The 22034-nt window shown below is 48.5% G+C and overlaps 10 protein-coding genes across 10 annotated transcripts; 4 read left to right on the top strand and 6 right to left on the bottom strand.

Moving 5' to 3' along the window:
* Positions 1-32: 32 nt before the first annotated feature.
* LY89DRAFT_713974 (NAD(P)-binding protein) lies at positions 33-1221 on the top strand (the record flags this gene model as incomplete). The annotated part of the gene is made up of 2 exons (XM_018218095.1): positions 33-563; positions 620-1221. The coding sequence occupies exons 1-2, from the start codon at positions 371-373 to the stop codon at positions 1219-1221; spliced, it is 795 nt and encodes a 264-aa protein (XP_018077900.1). The 5' UTR covers positions 33-370.
* Positions 1215-4976, bottom strand: LY89DRAFT_777274 (uncharacterized protein). The gene is made up of 10 exons (XM_018222131.1): positions 4393-4976; positions 4308-4335; positions 4014-4252; positions 3625-3863; positions 3537-3578; positions 3423-3483; positions 2809-3373; positions 2666-2754; positions 2389-2611; positions 1215-2335 (listed from the first exon to the last, which is right to left on the bottom strand). The coding sequence occupies exons 1-10, from the start codon at positions 4533-4535 to the stop codon at positions 1346-1348; spliced, it is 2619 nt and encodes an 872-aa protein (XP_018077899.1). The 5' UTR covers positions 4536-4976; the 3' UTR covers positions 1215-1345.
* LY89DRAFT_680282 (uncharacterized protein) lies at positions 4964-5380 on the bottom strand. The gene has a single exon (XM_018214041.1). The coding sequence runs from the start codon at positions 5297-5299 to the stop codon at positions 5066-5068; it is 234 nt and encodes a 77-aa protein (XP_018077898.1). The 5' UTR covers positions 5300-5380; the 3' UTR covers positions 4964-5065.
* A 343-nt stretch (positions 5381-5723) lies between these two features.
* Positions 5724-8000, top strand: LY89DRAFT_185482 (uncharacterized protein). The gene is made up of 7 exons (XM_018205657.1): positions 5724-5925; positions 6014-6119; positions 6172-6359; positions 6411-6712; positions 6768-7070; positions 7128-7280; positions 7333-8000. Exons 1-7 carry the CDS (start codon positions 5859-5861, stop codon positions 7543-7545), a joined length of 1332 nt encoding a protein of 443 aa, XP_018077897.1. The 5' UTR covers positions 5724-5858; the 3' UTR covers positions 7546-8000.
* Positions 8001-9378: 1378 nt separating this feature from the next.
* LY89DRAFT_185494 (kinase-like protein) lies at positions 9379-12102 on the bottom strand. The gene is made up of 3 exons (XM_018205658.1): positions 11168-12102; positions 9625-11117; positions 9379-9571 (listed from the first exon to the last, which is right to left on the bottom strand). Exons 1-3 carry the CDS (start codon positions 11870-11872, stop codon positions 9493-9495), a joined length of 2277 nt encoding a protein of 758 aa, XP_018077896.1. The 5' UTR covers positions 11873-12102; the 3' UTR covers positions 9379-9492.
* Positions 12103-13399: 1297 nt separating this feature from the next.
* Positions 13400-14184, bottom strand: LY89DRAFT_728275 (uncharacterized protein; the record flags this gene model as incomplete). The annotated part of the gene is made up of 3 exons (XM_018219253.1): positions 13400-13672; positions 13729-13964; positions 14019-14184. 3 exons carry the CDS (start codon positions 14182-14184, stop codon positions 13400-13402), a joined length of 675 nt encoding a protein of 224 aa, XP_018077895.1.
* A 1596-nt stretch (positions 14185-15780) lies between these two features.
* LY89DRAFT_185285 (uncharacterized protein) lies at positions 15781-16754 on the bottom strand. Its single transcript, XM_018205656.1, has 2 exons — positions 15843-16754; positions 15781-15785 (listed from the first exon to the last, which is right to left on the bottom strand). Exon 1 carries the CDS (start codon positions 16614-16616, stop codon positions 16110-16112), a length of 507 nt encoding a protein of 168 aa, XP_018077894.1. The 5' UTR covers positions 16617-16754; the 3' UTR covers positions 15781-15785; positions 15843-16109.
* LY89DRAFT_185143 (uncharacterized protein) lies at positions 16755-17835 on the top strand. Its single transcript, XM_018205655.1, has one exon. It carries the CDS (start codon positions 16894-16896, stop codon positions 17725-17727), a length of 834 nt encoding a protein of 277 aa, XP_018077893.1. The 5' UTR covers positions 16755-16893; the 3' UTR covers positions 17728-17835.
* A 108-nt stretch (positions 17836-17943) lies between these two features.
* Positions 17944-18746, top strand: LY89DRAFT_728274 (SRF-type transcription factor; the record flags this gene model as incomplete). The annotated part of the gene is made up of 3 exons (XM_018219252.1): positions 17944-18189; positions 18278-18412; positions 18465-18746. 3 exons carry the CDS (start codon positions 17944-17946, stop codon positions 18744-18746), a joined length of 663 nt encoding a protein of 220 aa, XP_018077892.1.
* A 1160-nt stretch (positions 18747-19906) lies between these two features.
* Positions 19907-21951, bottom strand: LY89DRAFT_635850 (uncharacterized protein). Its single transcript, XM_018211462.1, has 2 exons — positions 21798-21951; positions 19907-21742 (listed from the first exon to the last, which is right to left on the bottom strand). The coding sequence occupies exons 1-2, from the start codon at positions 21837-21839 to the stop codon at positions 20237-20239; spliced, it is 1548 nt and encodes a 515-aa protein (XP_018077891.1). The 5' UTR covers positions 21840-21951; the 3' UTR covers positions 19907-20236.
* Between the last annotated feature and the right edge of the window lie 83 nt (positions 21952-22034).

Below are 22034 nucleotides of genomic sequence, written 5' to 3'. Positions count from 1 at the left end.
ATTGCTGCTCAAGAGCCAAGTGGCTTGGAGGTCTCTTTTGGATCACCGGAAAAGCGGTGTCACATCTCCTAAGTATCCACAGACACTCCATTTTACTTGTACTGTCAAACCCTGTCTATTCTTGGGCTTCTTAAATACGACAGCCCTTCTCTGGAACTACAAGCTCAAAATTGCAGCTCGAAGTCCACCCTTCCACGAACTATCGTCGAAGCGGGAAGGCTCCCGCATTTAGTGTCTCTAGACCAGGGTTCCGACGATCAAAGATCCCTGTTCATGTTGTCATTGAAGTCCCTCAATATCAATCTTCACTCTCAACCCTCACATTCCTAATTCACACTGGGTATGAATCCTTCTCATATAGCGATCCAAGATGGCATGGTCATTAATCTGTCCGGCAAGTCGAGGAATCGGCTTCGAATTAACACGACAATTACTCCTCACAACTACAATCCCCGTCGTAGCAACAGCTAGAAAAGACATCACGAGCGTGAAAAAGAACATATTATCAGACCTCAAAGACGTTGATCCCTCTCGTCTCATAGTACTAGAAGTAGACGTCACCGGTAATAACCCACCCTCATTCCCCTCATTTCCCTTCTTCCAACTCACAAAATCCAAGATGAAGCAACAATCTCCGCCGCCGCCCAAAAAGCCGCCTCCCTCTTCCCACCATCCTCAAACCACCACCTCCACCTCTCCTTCTGCATCCCCGGCATCCTGCACCCCGAAAAATCACCCAGCCAACTCACGCACTCTCACCTCCTCCAAACCTTCGCAATCAACACAATAGCCCCCATGCTCCTCTCCAAACACTTCTCCCCCTTCCTCCCCAAGAAATCAACCTCCCTCCCCTCCCCCTCATCACCAGGCCTCCCACCCCACGCAACCTGGCTCAACATGTCCGCGCGCGTCGGCTCGACGACCGATAACCGATTGGGAGGCTGGTATTCGTATCGCGCGTCCAAAGCAGGGGTTAATTCGTTTACGAAGAGTCTGGATTTGTATTTGGCGGCCAGAGCGGGGGAGAAGGCGATGGCGATAGCGTATCATCCGGGGACGGTGAAGACGGGGCTTAGTAGGGAGTTTTGGGGGAATGTGGAGGAGGGGAAACTGTTTGAGGTGGGGTTTGCGGTGGAGAAGATGTTGGAGGTTATGAGGGGGGTGGGCATCGAGGGGAGGGGGAGGTGTTGGGATTGGAAGGGAGGGGAGGTTTTGCCTTGAGAAGTTCTATTGCCCTAATATTCTGAGGATATTTCGAAAGAGAAAGAAAAGATTGATAATAGCTAAACCAAGACGCCAATGCTCGGATATATCAATCTTCCGGTAACAATTTGATCCATTCCCATTACTCCAAAGCCTCATCAACGATATCGCCAGAACCCCTAGGCTGATACTGAGCCGGAGGAGCAGGAATCGATCCCTCCCTCAGCGCCTCATCCCTTAATCCTTCCCTCTCCCTCGACCTCTGCAATCTCTGCCTGTCTCCTGTACGCATGGGTCCCGTATCAGGTTCACTGACAGCTTTTCTTGAGATCCGCTCCCCTGGTGACTGTGGCGTCAACTGCTGTCCCCAGACCACTCTCCTCATACTATCCTGCGGAGAAAGATCTCGCTCATCAACCAGAGCCGGTCTCGACAGCCCAGGTCCCAAGAAATCGCTGCGTTCAGGAGGAAGTAGCGTATTGCTACTCCTTCTTGTCGATACCGCAGGTGAGATATCTGCGAGGGACAGGCTTCTCGCTGAGTTGAATTGCGTGTAATTTGCTGCTGACGTTGGTGGGCTTAGTCGTTGCATTGAGTCGCCCAAGTTCAGTTCACTGTGAACAGAAATGGAGCCTGTACTAGGTACAGGCTTTCGTCTCGGGGAACCTGGAATCGAGACCCTGTATAGGTCAGAGGCTCTTGTATGTCCTGCTTCGGATCCATGTGAGGGATTGTGAACCAATTCGAAGCCGTTCGGGTCGTGGATGCCTAAGGATCCGTACGCGGGTCTAGTAGCCGGTGATACATTTCCACTGTTATTTCCACGATAGAAATCGTGGACTGGATCCTGGTCAGAGAGTGGTGTGAACACGTTCCCGCCCCCACCTAACCACGTGGGTAAATTGGGGAAATTAGGTGCTCTCCATGACGGTGATGCCACTGAATGTTCTTGTTGAACGGGCTGGTCGGTTGCTGGGTCATCATTATTGTCGTCGCTCTCTCTTGATCCTCGCAGTAGGTCCAGAACTTTCTTAAGTTCCTCCCAAGTACCCAGTTTTACATACCACTCTACGCGACCACTGCGCCATTTGAAACCTTTCCGAACACCCCAAATGCCGAACAGGATCAATGGCTATACTAAGTCAGTCACCTAAAGGAGCAAGGATAGATTTGAGTGCCACATACCCCAGCCAACGCAGCAACAACCGCGTCGCCCTTCTCTTCGTTATCCCACCAACTAGCAGTGGAAAAGACGAGGATGATCAAGATACACGAAATAAGACCTATCCAAGCAGGAGCAGGTTGGTATCCGCCAAGAACCGTTCTGAAAGGGACAGTATTATTCTCTATCAGCCAGTAGTTATATTCTTTATAACGACCGACCAGTTCCCCCTCCCACATCTTCAACCTGTCAAAATATTAACATGTATACACCACTTGACTGAAAGTTAACTTCGCTTACCACCAACGATATCGAATGAAAGCAGCACAAAGCGCAGCCCAGACAATAACCACACCAACAGTTGCTATTGCGCTCATGATTTCCTGAAGCTATTGAAAGTGTCAGAAACAGGTAACACAATACCGGGTAGAGTGAAAATTTACTTCCTGGTTGGTGAGACTCTTGCTAAAACGCAAGAACGGAACCCAGCAGAACGACAACGCCGAGAACAACAGAGCAAAAGCAGGGATTCTCGTCCTAGGAGTCGTTCGACTGAATCTTAACATCCATCCCCAGATTGGATCATTTTTATCGATTTTTCGAGTAAGGCCAAAGAGTGTCCGTGAAGCAACGTAAAGGCACGTATTTGAAGTACTTAGCACCGCAATAATGAGACCAATGTTAAGAATACTTGGTAATGCAGGTACTTTTGCTTCCAGAGTAGCAATGATAACCAGAGCAGTGTTTTGCATGGTTGTCGAGTTTGACGGAGTTGTTATTGTGTTGTTGGACATCTCGTTCTTTCGTCCTTCCATGATTGGGAGCGCGACATCTAGCCAGCTCACATTCAAGTAGAACCCAATTACACTTATGACGTAGGCTAAGGTGGTGATCCAGGCTATCCACTTCGCAGGAAACTTCAATGACTGCTCATTTTTAGCTTCGAGTGCGGTGACGGCTACGATTTCGACACCGCAATATGCATATGCTGCAATAGGGATGGCGACTCTGTAGCATTGGTCAGTGATTGTAGATTGGAGCTTGCCACAATACGTACAGGACGGCGACTCCGGTGTTCCTGGCAACATTTGGATCGTGTTGATAGCCATCATCGATGTCTAAATAGCAAGTCAACAATTATAACAACAATCAAAATTGAGAAGCAGCTCACTTGATTTCCCTATCCTGCCATTAGGCGTGTCCGCACCAGTATCTGATACATTAGTAACGATCACAAATTCTTCCGAGTCCCGTCTTACCTGAAAGATTGATACCGAGCATGGTCAAGAAAGAGCCAACGACCAGCAAGATCTTCATCCAGCCTAGTACACTCTCTACTCTAGCATACCAGAGCACACCAAGGCAGTTGATTGCTATTAGTATTGCCATTATACCCACTGTGAAGATCAAGTCCTGTATGGTGCTTGACCAGGTCCAGAAGCTTGCCAGGTTTGCGGCAACAACGATCAAGGTAGCAAAGCCAATTGCATAGCAGTACCTAACAAAGTTAGTCCCTACCGGAGTCTAGATACTTGGTTGGCTTTGATGAATGTTCTGGGTTGTAGCCAGAACGAGATACCTCGATGAGTGCTACACGAACGACAACCTAGCAGAACGTGGAGGAGAAATGCTGTGAACAGACACATACCAATAAGCAATACCAACAACTACAGCCAAGTCTTTATCCACAAATTTGGCAACGAACTCGAACATGCAATTTGCAATAGGCCAGTGACCAACCATCTCCGCAATACATTCCATCACACAAATGACGAATATGCCAACAATAAGGTAGGCCGTTATGCCACCCATCGGTCCAGCTATTCTGAGAATCTCGCCACTGTTGGCAAAGAGACCCATTCCAATAACTCCGCTAATCGTAATCAACTATTAGGTACTTCATCAGCCACGTTCATATAGTAATTCGAGGGAGAAAACGAACGAGAATATGCCACTGGTTCAAGTGCTTACTGTCAACAGCAAACAAGTCAGTCTATGATCTTGTCTAGGGAAGTGGTAATACTGACTAAACTCTATGATGATTCCTTGTCGTGTAAGGCTGTGAATTATCATTGCCTTCAAAGTTCAAGGACTTTGCTCGTGGAGGCATCTCGCTCTCCGTGATGCTCGGACTGCCTCCCAAGGCGAATTCTTTGAAAGACTGCGACATGATGAATGCTCTGCAGAGAAAAATCTTTCGAAGGGAGGAACAGACGTCTCGTATTGAAAGACTTCAAAATGAGGCTGGAAACACTCACCCGGCTGCTTACTGAGTATCAAAGTGAGGCTACGAGAATGCTACCCCGTACCAAGGTTTACATGCAGGCACACTCCATTTCGGCCCCAACATGTGCTAGTCCGACAAGGCCAGCGTGATGGCTGTCTGCATCAAAAAAGCAGCAATACTGCTTTCAGAGAGGCGTCTATTGGTAGCACAATTTAGGACCCCACGCTTGTCCCACATGTCGCCCGGTATATAGCTTCTCGGTGGGCGGTCCCTCTCCACTGACCATCCTCATAGTTTTCCAAAGCATCAACCGACCCGCATCACACCATTCAACGTACCGCCGCGATGCCTCTAGTCGAAAACACGATATTGCCCGCTCAGGCGCACTACGTCGACCGGAAAAAACTAGAAGATCTCTTGAAAAAGCTCTTCAGGCGACCTATCGCTATTGTTGTAAGCATCTCCGAGCCTCATCAGCCCCGGTCATAATCAGATGCTTGTATACAACATGACTGACTATGCATGCCAAGGAGAGGAATGAAGTCTTTGTGTTCAAGGCTCCACGCCTTCTCACAGAGGTATGCACTTGAGAATCCCACCAAGCTCGCATCACTCGAACTGACCAGCTTAGGACGAGATCGAGTACGTATTACGCTCAGAGCTGCCTGGAACATCCACAAAGCTACACACAGGAGCAGGCTGGACATTTGAAGCTTGCTAACATCAACGTTTCAACAGATCAGTGAGCGACCAAGGCCGTCCCACAACAGGATAAGATGGGCATGGCGAGGCTCTGTTAGCGCCATTGGGGCGTCAGGCTCTGGAGAACATGCAGGCGCTGTGCCGCAGCGATGGCTGAGAGGAGTGCATTGCAGACGGCTATTGAAGTTCTCATTCCATAGGATAGCGTTGCGATAATCGAATTTGGCCTTACCCCCGATGCACTTGCATCTGGTGTGAAGGCTATGCAAAAGCCACGAACAATTGGAAGACATGTAAAATCAGGTGACGCCTGTCCAGACCGCTGTGTGTGTGTTGTCTTTGAGGATCGGCCGAGTATGGTAGCAGAGCCACATTGAGGCGAAAAGGAAGTGCTAGATAAGGTCAAAGATGCATTTGTAGATGTTGTATTGCTGCTTCTATCGTAAGTTTACCCCGTGAGAATGGACATCGCGGATGAGAAGAGCTTGTTGCACCGCGACAGCGCTGCCACGATCTTCGACACTTGGGCCGACTACGTGAAAGGCGACAGCTTGTTCACGAACAATGTCGAGGGTAGATCGAGGCGTTTGCAGGTGGAGAAGAAAGGGTTGTTTGCGGCAGAAGAGAAAATGCAAGTCGATGTGTTGAATATCTTGAGTACAATAAAAACTTTTCTCAATCTGGAAGGAGCTACCAGGGCTTTGCTGACCAACGACTAGGTTGCCCTGATGAGCATGGGATGCACACTCGTCGTAGAACAGTGAGCAATTGTTCGGATCTCGATGAGTATCTTTCAGAGAGAAATGATTTTCACACAAGATTCATGTGAGATTGTACAACCCATGAAGGAACAAGCGAGACCTGCTGACCAAACAAGATCCATTGCTGCAATAAACTCCATTCGACCTCTTAAAATCACAGAAGCTGGTGTATATTCCATACTCAATCATCATAATGTTGGTTCACAATTCCTTGATCTGCTGTTCTCGTTTGCCACCAGAAAGAATGAGTCGGAAGCAGGGCCGGGGAACTTGAGCATCAAGAATTTTCCTGATGGCTCCTATGGTAAGTCTCAAATCATGCCATTGTCCGGAAATGTTTTGAACATCAATCTAGAAATACAGTATCGGTTCAGCTATGCAGAAGAGATTGTTGGTAAGAGCAGTAGCACATGGGCTATCAGACAAACAGGTGTCTATCATCGTCATGTGCCCAATGGATCTGGCAATATCTGGATCCTTCTTCATCCAAGACCAGATTCAACCGTTCACACACGTCTGCAGGACTGTGCGTTGGAGTGGGAAGGAAGGAGCGGCTCTTTGGATGAATGGGAGATGACACACATCTTGATTCTATCTTCCTACTTTGATGATTGGCGCTGGTATCTCAAATACCTGAATGGAGAAGTTGAGTTGATGGCAAGTTTGGCCAATGAAGACAACTCTCAAGCAAAATTCGTTAACATTAATGCAGGCTGCTATTGCTATATCCTACGACTTCTCTGTCACTGGAGACCATACGAAAGGTACAGAAATCATGCAACGTCTGCACGCACTGCTGATGAAGATCTCGCCAATAACTCCCCGTTTACGTTCTACCATTGGGACTGTTACCGCGTTGAAAACGCTTTATGAAACATTACGCAGAAAGACATTATATACCGAACGTCATTCCGTCAAGATTCTGGATGAGCTTAAAACATATGAAGCTCATGCCGAAGGACATCTAGCAACTGTAGCGCTCCTTGAAAAGAAAATACAGGAGACTGTAGGCTTGGTAAGCGGAATGTCCAGAGAATGAAAGATCCTCGTCTGACTGACAGTTTCATCATAGTTGGCAGTAGCTCTCAATCTGAGAGGCCAATCTACCGCTTTGTCGATCAATCGAAACATCTTCAGCCTGACCAAAGACACAGTGGATGACTCTGCAACGGTGCGTGTGGTCACTGTTGTCACGTTAATATACCTGCCAGCTTCCTTCGTAACAGTACGTGCTTACCTCTAATCCGAAGAAGATGAAACTGACGGAATGTACCAAGTCTCTCTTAGGAATGAATCTCTTCACATTTCAAACATCTCCGGGTTCTGGATTTAAAGTGTCCAGACAATTCTGGGTATTTCTCCTTATCACAATTCCATTAACATTCGTTACTGTTGGATCATGGATGTTCGTCGCACGCAGAAGACAAAAGCAAAAGAGGGTAGATCGTCGGAGACAAGCGTCCGTTGGTGGAGAATCGGAGGATACATGAGTGCCTGCTCAACTTTGTAGATTGATCTTTGAAACCTCAAATGTACCATCGCACTGAGCAATCAAGACTTTGATAGTGTTCTTCGAACCTTCGTACTCTTCAATCACTACATCGCACTTTTCATGTTGTTTGATGTGATGCGTCAATGACTCTGGATTGCTCCAATCGTCGAGGTAGAAGAAATCTCCGATTTTCTTGATACGACAAAAGCATATCTTAGAGACTGGTTTTCTGAAAATAGTTGTGTTTGATGATCTAATGAAGACAACGTGGTGTTCATCGGGAGTCACGACGACTGCCTGAAGATTGGCCAGTGGTAATGGAGGTATCTGAAAAGCGGGTGGCTTTTCTGGGTCCTGGAGTAGGTGAATATGATGATCCTGCCATAGAAGACAAAGAGGCTTTTTGGGAAAATGAATGACTTTGATCGTGGATGCCGTCACCGTACCGTCAGACTACGTGAATTTGTAAGTTTGTATTCAAGGCCGCGTATGATTCATACTTACGTCCTGATATTTCAAACGACCATAACGTTGGATGTCATTTACTTGCCACCAATTCACACGGTGCCTATTCTTCGGCCCAGAAGACCAAGCGAAAGCAATTGTCCCGCTTGTACTGAACCAGACTCGTTGAAGGTTGAACTTATCCTCTAAGTTTGGCTCGAGCTCAAATGGTTCCTCATGACTTCACGTCATATTAGCAGTAGACTAGTGGATAGGACACAGCGCGCTCTTACAGTTTGTTTGCAAGATAAATTTTGCCGAGCCCACCTAGGAGAAGTTGCCCGTCTCGGGACACATCAAACTTTTCGTAAGGTGGGAGCCTGCCATGCTCCTTCTTGAAGTAATTAAGTACTGGTTGAATATAAGGGGGCTCACTTGAAGCAGACAGCTTCAACTGGTACAAATGAAGGATCTGCAAGACATCAGCAAATGAAGAACGGTATTGGTGAAAGTGCATACCCAATCTTTTGATGGTCGACAGTACCCTCGGACAGCCAAATAATTGCCAGCCAATCTTCCTGTCTCCCAAGCCACATCACTGGGAGCTGCAATATAGCTCTGACAATTCGGTTCATATAGGGTAGCTATATCGACGCGGCTTGGGGCAACGAATGCAATCATAGCGGCCGTAGACGAGACTAGGGTCATTCTCGTGCTTCTCGATATGTTCAAGAAGTTATGAGGATTTGTTTCGCCCACGTGCACAGATGGAACAGAATGACCAGAGCGGCTTCTAGCTAACTGCTGCGTGATATGAAGCTCGTGCCAATGCGTCATATCAAGCGGTTTTTGTTGCGGTCCAGATGTTGCTTCTGAGCTTGTGCTGGCTTGACCATCTTTGTCTTCGACTGATGGTACACTAAGGCCACGTCGAGAAGGGTCTCGGTTGTATGATCGGCTCCTAGCCGACTGCTGCTTGTTACTAATCTGTGTCCAATTCGTCACGGGAAGAGGAGCCTGTTCCGGTTGCGAAGTTCTTTCTGCGCTTGTGCTAGCTCGACCATCTTCGCCTTGGACTGGAAACGTGGATGGTACATTGGGGCCACACAGAGAAGTATCTCGGTCATATGATGCATCCTTGTCGTCATTTGCTGCATCTTGTGAAGAGTTTAAGGACTCGGCGTAAGGCGGGACGTAAGGCCTGGAGTTCTGGGAGGACAGCACCAATGAGTCTGATAAAGTCGATTTATTTGTGGGTCGATGATGAGGTGTAAAAGAAGGTTCTTGTGTTTGAAACGCCATATTCTTATCCTCTTGACTTGCGGAAGTGTTCAGTGATGGAAGAGAGAGACTGCGATTCTTCTCTGTGGCCCCTGTAAATCTCATCATGGCAAGACCCAACGGGGACAACTTGCGAGGTTTCTTGGATGCACTGTCTTTCATCTGTCCGTTAGATGACTTGCCCGGTAGTGTGCCTGTGCTTTGTACGAGCTGCAATTCTTCAACTGGAGAAGCAGACGGAGGTATTGTCAGATTTTGGGCGGACGATGGACGACCTCGAGATACCGATACTGAGCGTCCTTGTTCCAAGTCAGCCGGCTTAGCTTGAACCGTTGAGTTGGATGTAGGATACGAGCTTCGATGTCTAGTCTCAAAAGGACCAATATCAACTGATCGTACACTTTCTCTGGGAAAGGTAGGTGGAGGCTCGATGACTGCCGGAGTAGATTCTTTTGACACTGGGAGCGCTGTCTCTCTTGTATGAGATGACACTCGGTCTGGAATTAGAGGCTGAAGCTTTGCCTGTTTTCGTGGAATATCATTCTCTGGTTGGGTGGATGGATTGTTCCCTGTGGTGTCATGCTTCAGCTTATCTGTGGTATCAAGATCGTGGGCAATATGATGGTCGTCCGGGGGAGTTGGTGGAGCTGCTGTTGGTGCTGGAGAGAAGCTTTTAGGTGGCAGTGTAAACGCTGCCGCAGCTACCTGAGAAGGTTGAGCGCTTGATTCGGGCTGCTGTAGACGAAGGTCTTTTGTCTCTTCCAATGGATTGGGCTGAGTAGGTTGGAAGTTGGTGGTCGTCCGATCTGGTAATGGCATCGCACTTGACGTCTCCATGGGGAAAGGGGGTTTTGAAGTGATAGGAGACCCAGCCACGCTCTCGTTAGAGATTTCTTCCCGTTCGCAAATAAGCAACAGTCTGTCTCGGAGGTTTGCCGCTGTCGCTCTTTTGTCTGGATCGACGATCAGAGCCTGTTTGATAACATTCTTGCATTCCATGATCATCTTCTGGTCCTGTATTGCAATGTGACCTGGAAGGTGAGTGCTCTCAAGCCACCTTTCTATAGCAGGATGGAGGTGTGCCTCGCCATCTGTGTGTTGGCAAAAATGGTCATGCTCCTTGGAACGCCTCTTCTCGTCATACTTTACCAAGTCTGCAATACCCTCACTTCCGCCGACACCCCTGAGAAGCACCTGAAAGAGGATACAACCAAGAGACCAGACGTCGCTCGCAGGACCGATCTTGCCATTAAGTTTGTGGGCCTCTGGGGCTGAATAAATTCCAGGCTCTCGCTTCCTACTGGTCAAGACGGAATCTGCCCCGAGGATTGATGCCAGAGTCCCTGCAGGAGATTTCTCAAATGTATTGAGAAACTGGGTATTCTGGTGGCGTTCTGTCATTGATGATATGCCAAAATCCGAGATCATCCAACAACCTGCGGGAAACTTGTATTCTCCAATTTCGTAGACGAGAATGTTAGCAGGTTTCAAGTCCATGTGACAGAAGACCTGCATCTTATCCTCCACCATTTGACCTTGATGTAGCCAGGCAAGAGCATCGAAGACTTTAGATGCTTCTTTGACAAGTTCGACAACGTCACTACATTGTGGACTGTACTGTTCCAGGTATAACAACCTTTTGAGATCAGTGTCAGCCATTGGAAGAAGAATATTGAATTCTTTAGTGGCCCCTGGATCATGTACATCTCCGATAGTGATGAATGCAATGTGTTTGACAAGCCGTTCATGTTTAGAGAGGGCTGAAGCTAGATTGTCTAGGTTCTTGGCTTCTGCTCTGAAATCTCCCCTGGTTTGAAACTTTTTGCAAGCTACGGCAAATTCCCGCTATATATAAGTTTAATATCGAAGCAGTTGAAGGAGAAGTGTTCACTCACCTTTATCGGATCAGAGCCAAACTTTGATTTCGGGCGGAAGTGATGTTTTGCAATGACCTCCTTGGTCACAACTCCATACCCTCCCACTGCTATCTTCTCTTGTTGTTTCTTGATGAATGGGAGAGGAGTAGTCTTTGGAATGAGAATCCTCTTTCCCTGTTCGATGATCTTGGGAATGTACACGTTCTGATGATTGAAAAAGTCCGACGCAGCAGCGTCTCCACTCCCTAAAAACTGATCTTCCTCGAGGATAATATCGGGGTAAGGTATCCTTGCATCCGTTCTGTCTTCGCGGACAGGCTTTCCCCAACCGTTAGGGAAAAATATAGACTCGAACCTTGACCACTCTTCCCATCTGATGTATACCAGTATCGAGATTGTCTTTATCAAATGATCCAGTACGGTTTGAACCAGGTTTTCTTCTCCACTGTAGCCCAAGACACCTAGAAAGTTTCTCAGTATCTGCGGCCTCCATATTTCATGCAGATCTTGCGGAATTATGAATTGCTCTGCTTGAGGACATCCTTTGTTGTACACAGCTTCACCGAGACGAGCACGGATCTTCTCTCGTCGTAGGAATCCCGAAGCCCTCTGCGACAGCTCGAAAGCCTTGTCAGAAGCATCTTGAACTTGCGTATCGAAATTGTCCACTTTAAGGTCCTCCAAACGTCCATTACTCCCCCTGGCATCCCCGTAACTCTGCATCTCTGTACGACCCGTCGAGATTGGCCCAGATTGGCAGGCTCGTATACTCGGTCAATGCCGTTGGCGCATGAGGCCCAGTAACAGCCTTTGGAGAAATCCTGCTCCTTCGAGCTATTTTCAAGTAGTAGCAAGCTGTTGAATACGTGTCGAAATGTTCGGTCATGAGCTTGAACAAGGAGACAGACTGGAGAATAGATAACACGATGAAGAAGAGGGAAGGCGCCTGAGCTCACCTTGAGCTCGACGAGGCTGCAGAAACGGGGCGTTCAGGTAGCTATTGGCCCCCATCGACAGCTAAGCGCATAGGGCATTCCGATCTGCATGGAGCTTTCCATGCATCAATCGACCCTGTAAGCGGCGTTACTAGAAATTCCATTCTGAATACACATCTTTTCAACAATAAGGAACGCGTGCAAAGAAGAAGGACCGAGGTGGTGACTTGAGAAAGGAATCGCTCTCGTTTATGCAATGGAAGAATGTTTTGGCGGTAGAAACGACAAACTTCGGTACTGTAGCTGATGCCTAGCCTCCGTCCTTGTTTTCAGGCCAAGGTTTAAGCAACTCTCAGGCTGGACTTGAACACGATCCGGAACACTGCAGCCTCGATATAAGTGGGGCCTCCTCTTATCTTTGTAAGATTGACTTGAACACCAACATGACTGTGAAAGAATTGCAAAATCTCCGAGCACGATGATCAATGATCACCAATGGCCAGCATTTGCTCCGTTAATCATATGTCATACTTCAATTTCTTGCATATGTGAATTCTTAACGAATTGGCATTGCAAGTTATCAAGGCTGAATTTCAATCCCAAACCTATTATTCTCTCCCTCGTGCGTCAAGCTATACAAGAGGCTAGGTAGGAAGGCTACCCAGCTGCAACTCCTGAGATTTTCATTCACTACACCCGAATTGCTTCCAAGAGTCTGCTACACCTCTAGAACCTGTATGATAGAGCTGTCAGTAGCAGAACGAATGTATTACTGTACACATTTCGATCTGCGAGGCAAATAAACGCGATCATCTATTTGATACTTACAAGGATAAATTGTCCAATTCTCCATCGAGGAATAAACTAGTATATTCTCACATACGCTGGCAGCACAAAATGCAATGGACCAGTTCATTCGAGCACAATAGCGGAATTCTGCTCTCCCCTTTCCCTTCCGTATCTCTACTACAGCACAGCACAACTCACTCCATTACTCACTATACACAAACACCTCTCAACAATCAACCCCAGCTCTATTGTGTAGAATTATTCAAGTTGTCGAGTATCAGATGGGTTGAAGGCTGAGCCCCAAATATATGAGATGATGACAGGACACCAAACAATTTCCTCCCAAAACACGATACAGCAACAGACACACTCAAGCACTAAAGATGTTCATAACAGTTTATACTCTATACTAGACCTAGCTAGAAAAGAAGGCGGCAGGCAACGCTTACACAATGTTGAATAGATACAGAACTGAACGAACCCCCCTCTCAACCCTCTAAACAACTCTAAACCCTTCATTACCCCTCTAAAACGCACCGGCACCAGACTTCTCATCAATGTGACGGTATCTCTCCTTCTCCTTGCGGTCCTTGAGCAGCATAGCGGTAGCTAGGATCAACGCAACGTCGATACCGACAATACCGAATGCTCCCGTGAAGATGATGTCGAGGAAGCTGTTCGCTTCTTTCGAGAAGGGGCCTACGCAACCGACTTGAGCAGCAGCGGCTTGGGGATTCGGGCAGGTCGTATCGGTGACGAAAAGAGGGGAGGTGGAGTTGGCGTAGCCGCAGCAATCGAACTATTTCAATTCATCAGCAATGATTCAGACAACAGGTGGACAATGGGGCGGCGGACCTTTGTTTGCAGCAGACTCTGTGTTGATGCGGGTAGGGTGTTCCAGATGTTCCCGAGGTTCTTTCGAGCCTTGAGAGTCTCGAACCAGATGTCGAGGCCAATGACCATGGTGAAGATGGCGCAGATGACGGTCATGTAGCCTCCGAACTTCAGCCAGCCTCTGGTCATTGGCATAACGATTGCTGGGACGGTCATTAAGAAAGTGAAGAAGATCATGACTGCGTTTCCGATGGCAGCTGTATTTTGTCAGCACTTCACGCCATTCCTTCCTGACAATAGGGAGAACCAACCGTTCAACGGGCACATGCTAAAGAAGATGTTGTGGGCGACATCGTCGATGTTAGGTGTACCATTGATCTCTGACTTGGTGACCAGGGCGAAGATGATGAGGAGTCCTCCAGCGGCCACGAACAGCAAATCCACGAGGACATATGTCATAAGAATGTTGTCCCTCATCTTGACTGCGGCTTAACTTCTCGTTCCTTGGTATTCGTTCTGTAACCCTTTTTCAACGACGACCGGCGTCAAATAACCTCCCCAAAAAAACAGGCGTGCGAAAGAGAGTGTCGTCGAAAAAGAACCTCGACCGGGAAAAGCGCTTAAGTGAAGAACAAACCTTACTCGAGGAAGGCGCAACAGAGAATCGAATTGAATTGAAGACTAACGAGAAACAATAGGGACAGACGGTACGCAGAAAGAGAAAGTATAAGGAAACACTTGCATTGTGAGGCCGGGACCGTGCAGCGGCGATGGGCCCATCGTTACGGACGTTGAGATCTGTAAGGATTGGGAGATCCGCGACGGCAGGCGTGTCAGGTCCTGCCTCATCCACGCACTCTGAGGCAAAAATCTCGCGACAGCGAAAGGCACGGGCCAATCAGGTACGCAGTTTCAGGGCCGTCCTGAAGGAAGTGCCGGCTACCTGGGCCCATTTGGAGGAGGCGCCGATGAAATACACCACGAGATGTCGTCGTGATGGAGAGGAGGATGGGTGGATGGGAAAGGAGGAAGATAAATTTAGGGCTCTCGGTTAATTGAGGACGTGATCTTCGCTGGGGTTGCGTGGACCACTCGATTCGAAGGACGTCGCATACGTTTGGCGTGGCAAAGGCTGTTGCAGGCTCGCCTTATGAATTGTGGAAATGGTTCGATGTGTTCCTAAAAGTCGTTCAGGAAGCCGTTGTGGCGACGAGGTACGCACGAAGACAGAGAGACGTGAGATGTTTCGTGGCACGTGATCCGGTTCGGATTGAACTTGCACCTGAGCATTGATGTTGTGAATGGTGCCGGTGTAGTAGAATGCACAGTGACGACAATGTAGACAAATGAGTTTTAGATTAATGAAACAACTCGAGATGAACTACTCTTAATATGGGTAATATAGGTGTCAAAACCAGCGTGGCTGCTTAAAGTTTCGGGAGGCTTCGTCTAGAAAGGGGCGGGAAATTTGAGGAAACGGGAGGGAGAATGGAACGGTAGACATTGTTTGTTACACTGCAGGCCATTGTACTCTCGAAAAGAGGAAGATTGAAGGGAATTCTGGTAGAAATAGACAACGGAAAAATTGATTTGCATAAATATTCCTCGAATTGCGGTGAGAATCGCATGGTCATGGCTCTGTCGAGGATTTGAGCAAGGCGTTCAAGGTAACCAGATTAAGCTTTCACTACGGTGTGGAGGAAGAAGAAGCGAGCAAGTTCACTTACCTGATCCAAGCTATTGTTGAAGATTCTGCGGATACAAGATTTCAGGGTGTAGCGGGACAGATACGGGGAAGTTAATTATATTCAATCCGAGATCTAATTCATTCCTTGGCCAGTGCCGAAGTGAATATTGGGCGTGGAGAGGGTCAAAATTGCCGAATCCGTATGGCTACTTCACTTGAGAAACATAGACTCTGCCTATCCCATTAATTGTCTACATAGTCTATGGACCAGTACTCACTATCACTATCACTATCAGTCCCAGCCCACAATATCTTTGACTTTGCTTATCAAACATATGCTTTGTTGGACGTGTCGGTGAGCATCTCATAGCGCCGACAAGAAAGCCCCGGTCTCTTACAGTGTTAGAGTCCGTTCACCGAATCTTCCCACACCCACAAAACGCCTTACCAGGAACACAGCCCTACCAGGCCTTCATTCCATTATTCACTCGACTGAACAAGCCAAGACGAAAACATCGAGAAGGGCAAGCATAAATAGCTCACCTATCAGACTCACTTATCAGATCGGATTTAGTTTCAAGCTTCTGAACTGGAATTCGCTCAATCTTTTTCAACTTGGACCTCGACACCTCTGTCCAGAAGTATTAAATACTCCGGCACTCGCGGCCGCCGCAGCCCCACTCTCCACCGCATCCTGGTCTATCTGCAGCCATTATCACGTGCCGGTATCGGCGTATCGTTGTTCCTTACGCTTACTCATTTTAGCGCCCCCCATCCGAGCTTGCCCTGAAGGGTTCTTAAAAGGCGACTTCCTCTCGAAACAGAAATCCATTAACCTCTTCTGGTGCCCTTTGGATTTTTGCATTGAAACGCGTCGAGACAGACCCGAGAGCAACCAATTCATCCCTGCACGGCGACAGCAAAGCAGCACAAGCAATTCGATTCGAGGTCGAGATCCTGATCCAGTATTCGATTTTGACCGAAAAGTAATTAACGTGCCAGCCCAGCGTGCGCCCATACGACCGACGGCAAACAAGACAGGTACGTTCGTACGTCGTCGTTCTTTTGCTTTGCGATCTCCCATACCTCCGTCCGTCGGTCGCACTGGCACCTTTCTTTCCCCTCCAGCACCACGACACTGCCGTCGCCTTTGCGCACAAACAATTGTGGCAGCAGCAACCATTGAATGACCCAAACCCTTTATGGGGCAGGTCTCCTTCATCGAGTATCATTATGGCGATCACCTCCCCTGACCGGGATGGTGTGCGACCCCTCTACCGCTCGGGGCGAGGAGAGCCAGATGAGATATCGGGAGACGACTTCGAACAAAACAATCGCATGTGCGGCTGTGGTTTGTTCGAGTCGCGATCGCAAGCAGTTGCTTCGGTCGAAGTGCAGTATCGCAAGTGCAGCCCCTCGTCCAGATTAATTGAGGGTATATTGGGAAGTCACACAAGCCCGTTCCCAATCTAATCTTTGCCTGCCCCTGGGGGTGGTTGATGCTATTAATTGAGGCTTCGTCCGATGTCGAGGTCGAGGTCGTGGGCTCGGTCTCGCGTGCGCCCTCAATCTACTCAGCGCATTACCGTTGGTTGCATCTCTCGCACCAGCCTTCTTCTGCCTTCTGCCTCAAAACAGCACAGCAGAGAGACCCAGCACCGCGTACCGAGGGGTCTTCCGTTCCTCCACCATCGACCCCAGCAGAAACAAGGTGCACGATCACCAAAGCAGCAGCGTGCGAAGGGCAGAGCAAGCAATTGCAGTACCACATCTCTATCCACAGGAACCACAACAGCTTCGGCGCAGCATCGCAACACCAGCAGCAGAGGCACCCACTACCTTCAGCCCACTTCTCTACAAGACCGGTTCGGTACTCTCGGCCATCCAGTCACATCAAAACGGAGCGCAAGTGCAGTCATCAAATCGCAGACACATCGAGCCAACCACCGCGAAGAATTCCGAACAATCCCTGTGCCCTTCAAATCTTCGGCCGCAGACAGGTCCGCAACCGCACATTCTGTCTCTCTGGTCGACCCAAGCCAAGTCCCACTCCACAGTTCTCCAGCAGCCCTCTCAGCCCTCAAGAAGTCAAGTCGCACTGCACCGCACCACCGCTGTCCACCGCCGAACTCCCCCCCCAAAAGTCCAAGCCCAGCCCAAGCTTTGCTCTGCCCCAGCCTCCGCTCATCTTTCCTTGCAGTTATTCGCCTGTGCTTCTCAATCTATTCTTCTTTCTGTCATCCCGCACCCGCACCGCAGCCCTCACCTTGCCTGATCAATCATTAATTCCACTGTTTGTTATTCAGGTTTCCAGGAACATCTTCCTATCTTAACCGGTCGCCAAACGCCTCCAGTCCAATCCAGCCGACATCCAAACAGTTGGCTGAATTTACTCGGTTCCTCCCTTCACGCCATCCTCGATCCAGTCTTTCGCGACCAGGTATCTGCGACAAAGCAGGACAACAGCCTCCACCCCCCATAAGCAGTAAGGCCATCGGCACGTATCTCAAAAGAGTCATTTTCGTCATACCTTACAAGACCTTATCACCATGGCCGATATCACCGACCAACACGACCAAGGTTCGCCTTCTGCCCTTGATGAGCATGCTGTCGGAAATGGCAACTCAATTGAAAGTCGCGGTGTCAAGCGCCAACGTCCCTCGACGGCCGACGACGACGATGATGATGATGACAAGCCCGGTCGCGAGCGCCGAAAGATCGAGATCAAGTTCATCACTGACAAGTCGCGTCGACATATCACCTTCTCCAAGCGCAAGGCTGGTATCATGAAGAAGGTACGTTTCAATCCTGTTTTCGCACGCGTCGGCGCGTGAATACTGTCGCGTTTTGATTAATGAACCCCTACTGATTGTTTACATCCAGGCCTACGAGCTTTCAGTCCTTACTGGCACACAAGTTCTTCTCCTCGTTGTCTCTGAGACTGGTCTGGTCTATACCTTCACAACACCGAAACTCCAACCTCTTGTCACCAAGGCAGAGGGTAAGAACTTGATTCAGGTATGGTGGAGAATCTACGTTGTTTACAAGAACATTCGCTAACTTGTGCTAGGCCTGTCTTAATGCTCCAGAGCCTCCTTCGAATGGCGAGAACGGTGTCGACGATCAAAACACCGCAGACTCGCCCGAGGAGCCTACCCCGCAACATCTCCCACAACAAAATCGTATGCCTCAACAACCACAAAACATGCATGGAGGATATATGCCACCGACTCTGGAGCAACAAAGACAAGCCATGGCGTACCAAAACTATGTTGCGCAACAACAAGGAACCGGCGGTTACCCAATGCCACCTCAAGCGGGTATTCCTCAACAACATTCGCATCAAGCATAAGTTGACATCCTGCATCCCTAGTATACGGAAGAGGGCCGAGCTAGTCTTTAACACTGATACCCGACACAATAATACCATTCGTGTCTTGCGGGTCTCGAACCTCAAAACGTTACTTGTTCGATTGGTGTTTGGTGTCGATTCATCTGGGTTTCCTTTCCTTGCACAGAACGTCGTCCTTTTTCTGCTCTTCTTTACAAAAATGCGAAACCTAAATGCGAATAATGGAATAATCTTCCTCTCTTTGATCTCTCTGGGGAGAGATTATTTGACTGGGATCATGCGGGGGTGATTTGAGCGTCGACGGGGTGGGTAACCATGTGATTTAGTGACAGGGGTTCAAACTGTCGCTCTCACATTGTCTTCTGGGGGTTCTTTGCTCTTGCTCAACTCTACCTCTAGCAAGTCTATCATGCTGTGGTCAGGGGTTCTCTTGCTCTCGGTTGGGATGGATGGTTGCGGGTTGTTCAGTGTTACTCTCTCTCTGTACAGTAAAATAGGCCCTTGGCCATCTCTATATGGCGAGGTGAATGCGGTGATCTATCACTAAATTACCTTTCTTTGCTCTTTGTCTTGATGCGTGACGCCTTGCTGTGATTATTCTCATCTATTGGTTCATGTCATGGAATCTTCTCTTTTTCATATTTCCTCCATGTAAATTCATCCTTTCTTTCTCCATTCACGCGAGCCCTTAGGACTGGACGTTCAAAAATCAAGGATTTCTCTGACCACGGTGTGAATAGTAATAGTGCCTGTGCCTGTGCATGCCACGCACCTGCAGGATGTATGTAGCTTATCCCTTTCCTTCCCTTCCCCTATCCAGATAGGTAGGTGTAGGATTGCGGCACTTGCAGTACAGCTTTTACTTTATTTTGTTATGCGGTGAGACGGCGCGTAGTCGTTAAAAGGGGCAACGTTTTTCTTTGCCGAGATAGGGGTGAATGTTTGTTTGGTGCTGGGGTTCGTGAATTGAGAGAGGTATGGGATGAAGGTAAAGGTGGACCGTGGATTGGATGAGGGATTAGATGTTTGTTTGTTTGTTTGTTTGTTTGTTTGCTTGTGTAACTAAAGTGAGGGAGGGTAGGAGGAGGGGTGAGTTTTAGATTGATGATGGATAGAGAGGTGTGCACATAGGGCTGAGAGCGAGGAAAGATGGGATGAAAGCCTTTGTTAACTTGCTCAGGGGACTGGATATCATGTGAACAGAAAGTATGTACGTGAGACTAAGGGTTCATTCATTTATACACACACACAACCCTCTCAAAGTCTCAAGTCGACGGCCATCCATCATATCCTAGGTAGATAGCATTCATACATACATCACAACTCCATCCTCCCTGCCTGCCCTCCATCCACCCAGAACGCCATGCGAACGAACGAACAAACAAAAGGAAGACGAATGGTTCTACGCCCGAGCCAGCAAATTCGGTTCTCGTGGCGGATATGAGAGTACAGGTCTATCTATAACACACACACATGCTCCTCTTGTATAACTATAAGGTCGAAGGCCCCTCTCCACCATTGTTGGAAGGATTTGGTCCCGGAGAGTTGGGAGGTCCTTTCCCGCTTCCTTTCCGATCTTTCCACCATCTCATTTTCCAGAAGCCGCCTGTGGCGTCTTGGGAGTGTGTTGTTCTTCTTCTTACAGGACGGGCTGTGAAGCCTGGAAATCCTGTTGAGCGTCGCCGTTTCCTTCTTCCCAGGGTATCTCGTCTTAATAACGCTGTGGTCTCATCTGGGATGTCGCCTTCGCTGTCTCCTGGTCTTATGGCGGGAGCTGGGAGGCTGTTGGAACTGCTTCGAGGGGGTCGGGAGGGAGAAGGGGATTTCGTATCATCGTCTTCGAGCTCGCCCCATATTTCGTCTGCTTCTGTTAAGCGGACTGATTTTCGGACATTGCGAGTTGCTCCAAGGACAGTGTCCATTTTCGTTTTGGGAGTCATTGGCTCCCCGTTCAGTAGAGCTTGATGCTCGGCTCCCATGGCTGCTTCTTCGTCTGCGCCTAGCGAGTCAGAATACTCGTCATTGTCGGTGTCCTCCACTAAGCCGAGACCCGGGGCCAATGCACTTTGTGCAACTGCTGGTTGTGTTTGTTCGTCGGAGAGGCGCCAGGAAAGGGCTAAGACCCCAGAAAGGAGGATGACTGTGCCGAGGGCAATGAGTCCGCCGGCGAGAGGTGAGAGGCGGTCAGTTTGCTTAAAGTAGATGAGACCATCGAGAATGGCTATTATGTTGTAGATGCAGAAGACGAGAGGGTAGAGGACGGAGGTAGAGACCAATTTGAGGCCTCGGTGTAGGTAATAGAGTTGTGTGAGGGCGAGAACGATTAAGGAGAGGACAATCACCCATGATTGCCAGTGATTGAATTGGTTGACTCGGTCAACTATTGTACGGACAATGAGCTCGACTGCCGATTTGGCGACAAGTAGGGAATGTGCTGATAATATGCCACTGATACAGCCGTATGCTAGGCCTCGAAAGAGTCGTATTCGAGGACTTGAGGATATGCTTGGAATTCGAGAGAGGAATCCTGCTATTGCGATGATAGCTACCACCAAGAGGAATTGTAGTACCATCCACACCACAAACGTCTTTCGACCAAGTAGAATCAGCAGCTGATCCAGAGTATGTGCCGGCTCTGGGATTGCTCCAAAAATTGCAATCAATACCGCTCCACTTGAAACCAGAACTGTTCCTCCTAAAGACCACCTTGTGAAAGGCTCCCCAAGAATGACGGTGGCGCATATGGAATTAAAGACCAATCCTGATGCTTGTAGTGTCGAAAGAACGGGCAGAGGTAATGTCGTTATCTGAATTGTGCTCCCGACCAAGTTTGATATGATGAACATTCCCATTCCAAGCTGCCATCGCCGCCGTCTGTAGGGTGGTCGTCGTACATCGTAGTCTTCCTTCTCGTCTTCTAGGAGATGGGACTTTCGTTGTAGAGTAAGGCCTAGACTTTGGACACTCGTAGATATCAGCCCGACGAGGATGCCGATCTAAGAACAGGTTATTTATGTCTTGAAATGCGAGGTACAAGGAAGGGATTTTTACTGCTACGCTTCCTTCTGGCGACAAGTCGCCAAGGTTCCCCATCACGCTGTCACAATGTCGCAAGCCTTCATTTGGAGGAAATCGGTGGTGTAACTGCGAGCTGAGGATTGCCGGATTGTGGAGATATGGCTGAGGGTTTTGTGAGAGGTGAGTTGAATGTTCAGCAGGACTTGGGTCATTCAGGACCTCGCGGTCAGGTCGAATGACCTGCGTCTCGCTTGGGTGCAGCCGCTTGAA

Source organism: Mollisia scopiformis, assembly GCF_001500285.1.
Source record: "Mollisia scopiformis unplaced genomic scaffold LY89scaffold_2, whole genome shotgun sequence".
Taxonomy (NCBI): Eukaryota; Fungi; Ascomycota; class Leotiomycetes; order Helotiales; family Mollisiaceae; genus Mollisia; species Mollisia scopiformis.
Note: the sequence above shows the minus strand (reverse complement) of the source record. Positions and strands in the feature narration are given on the sequence as shown.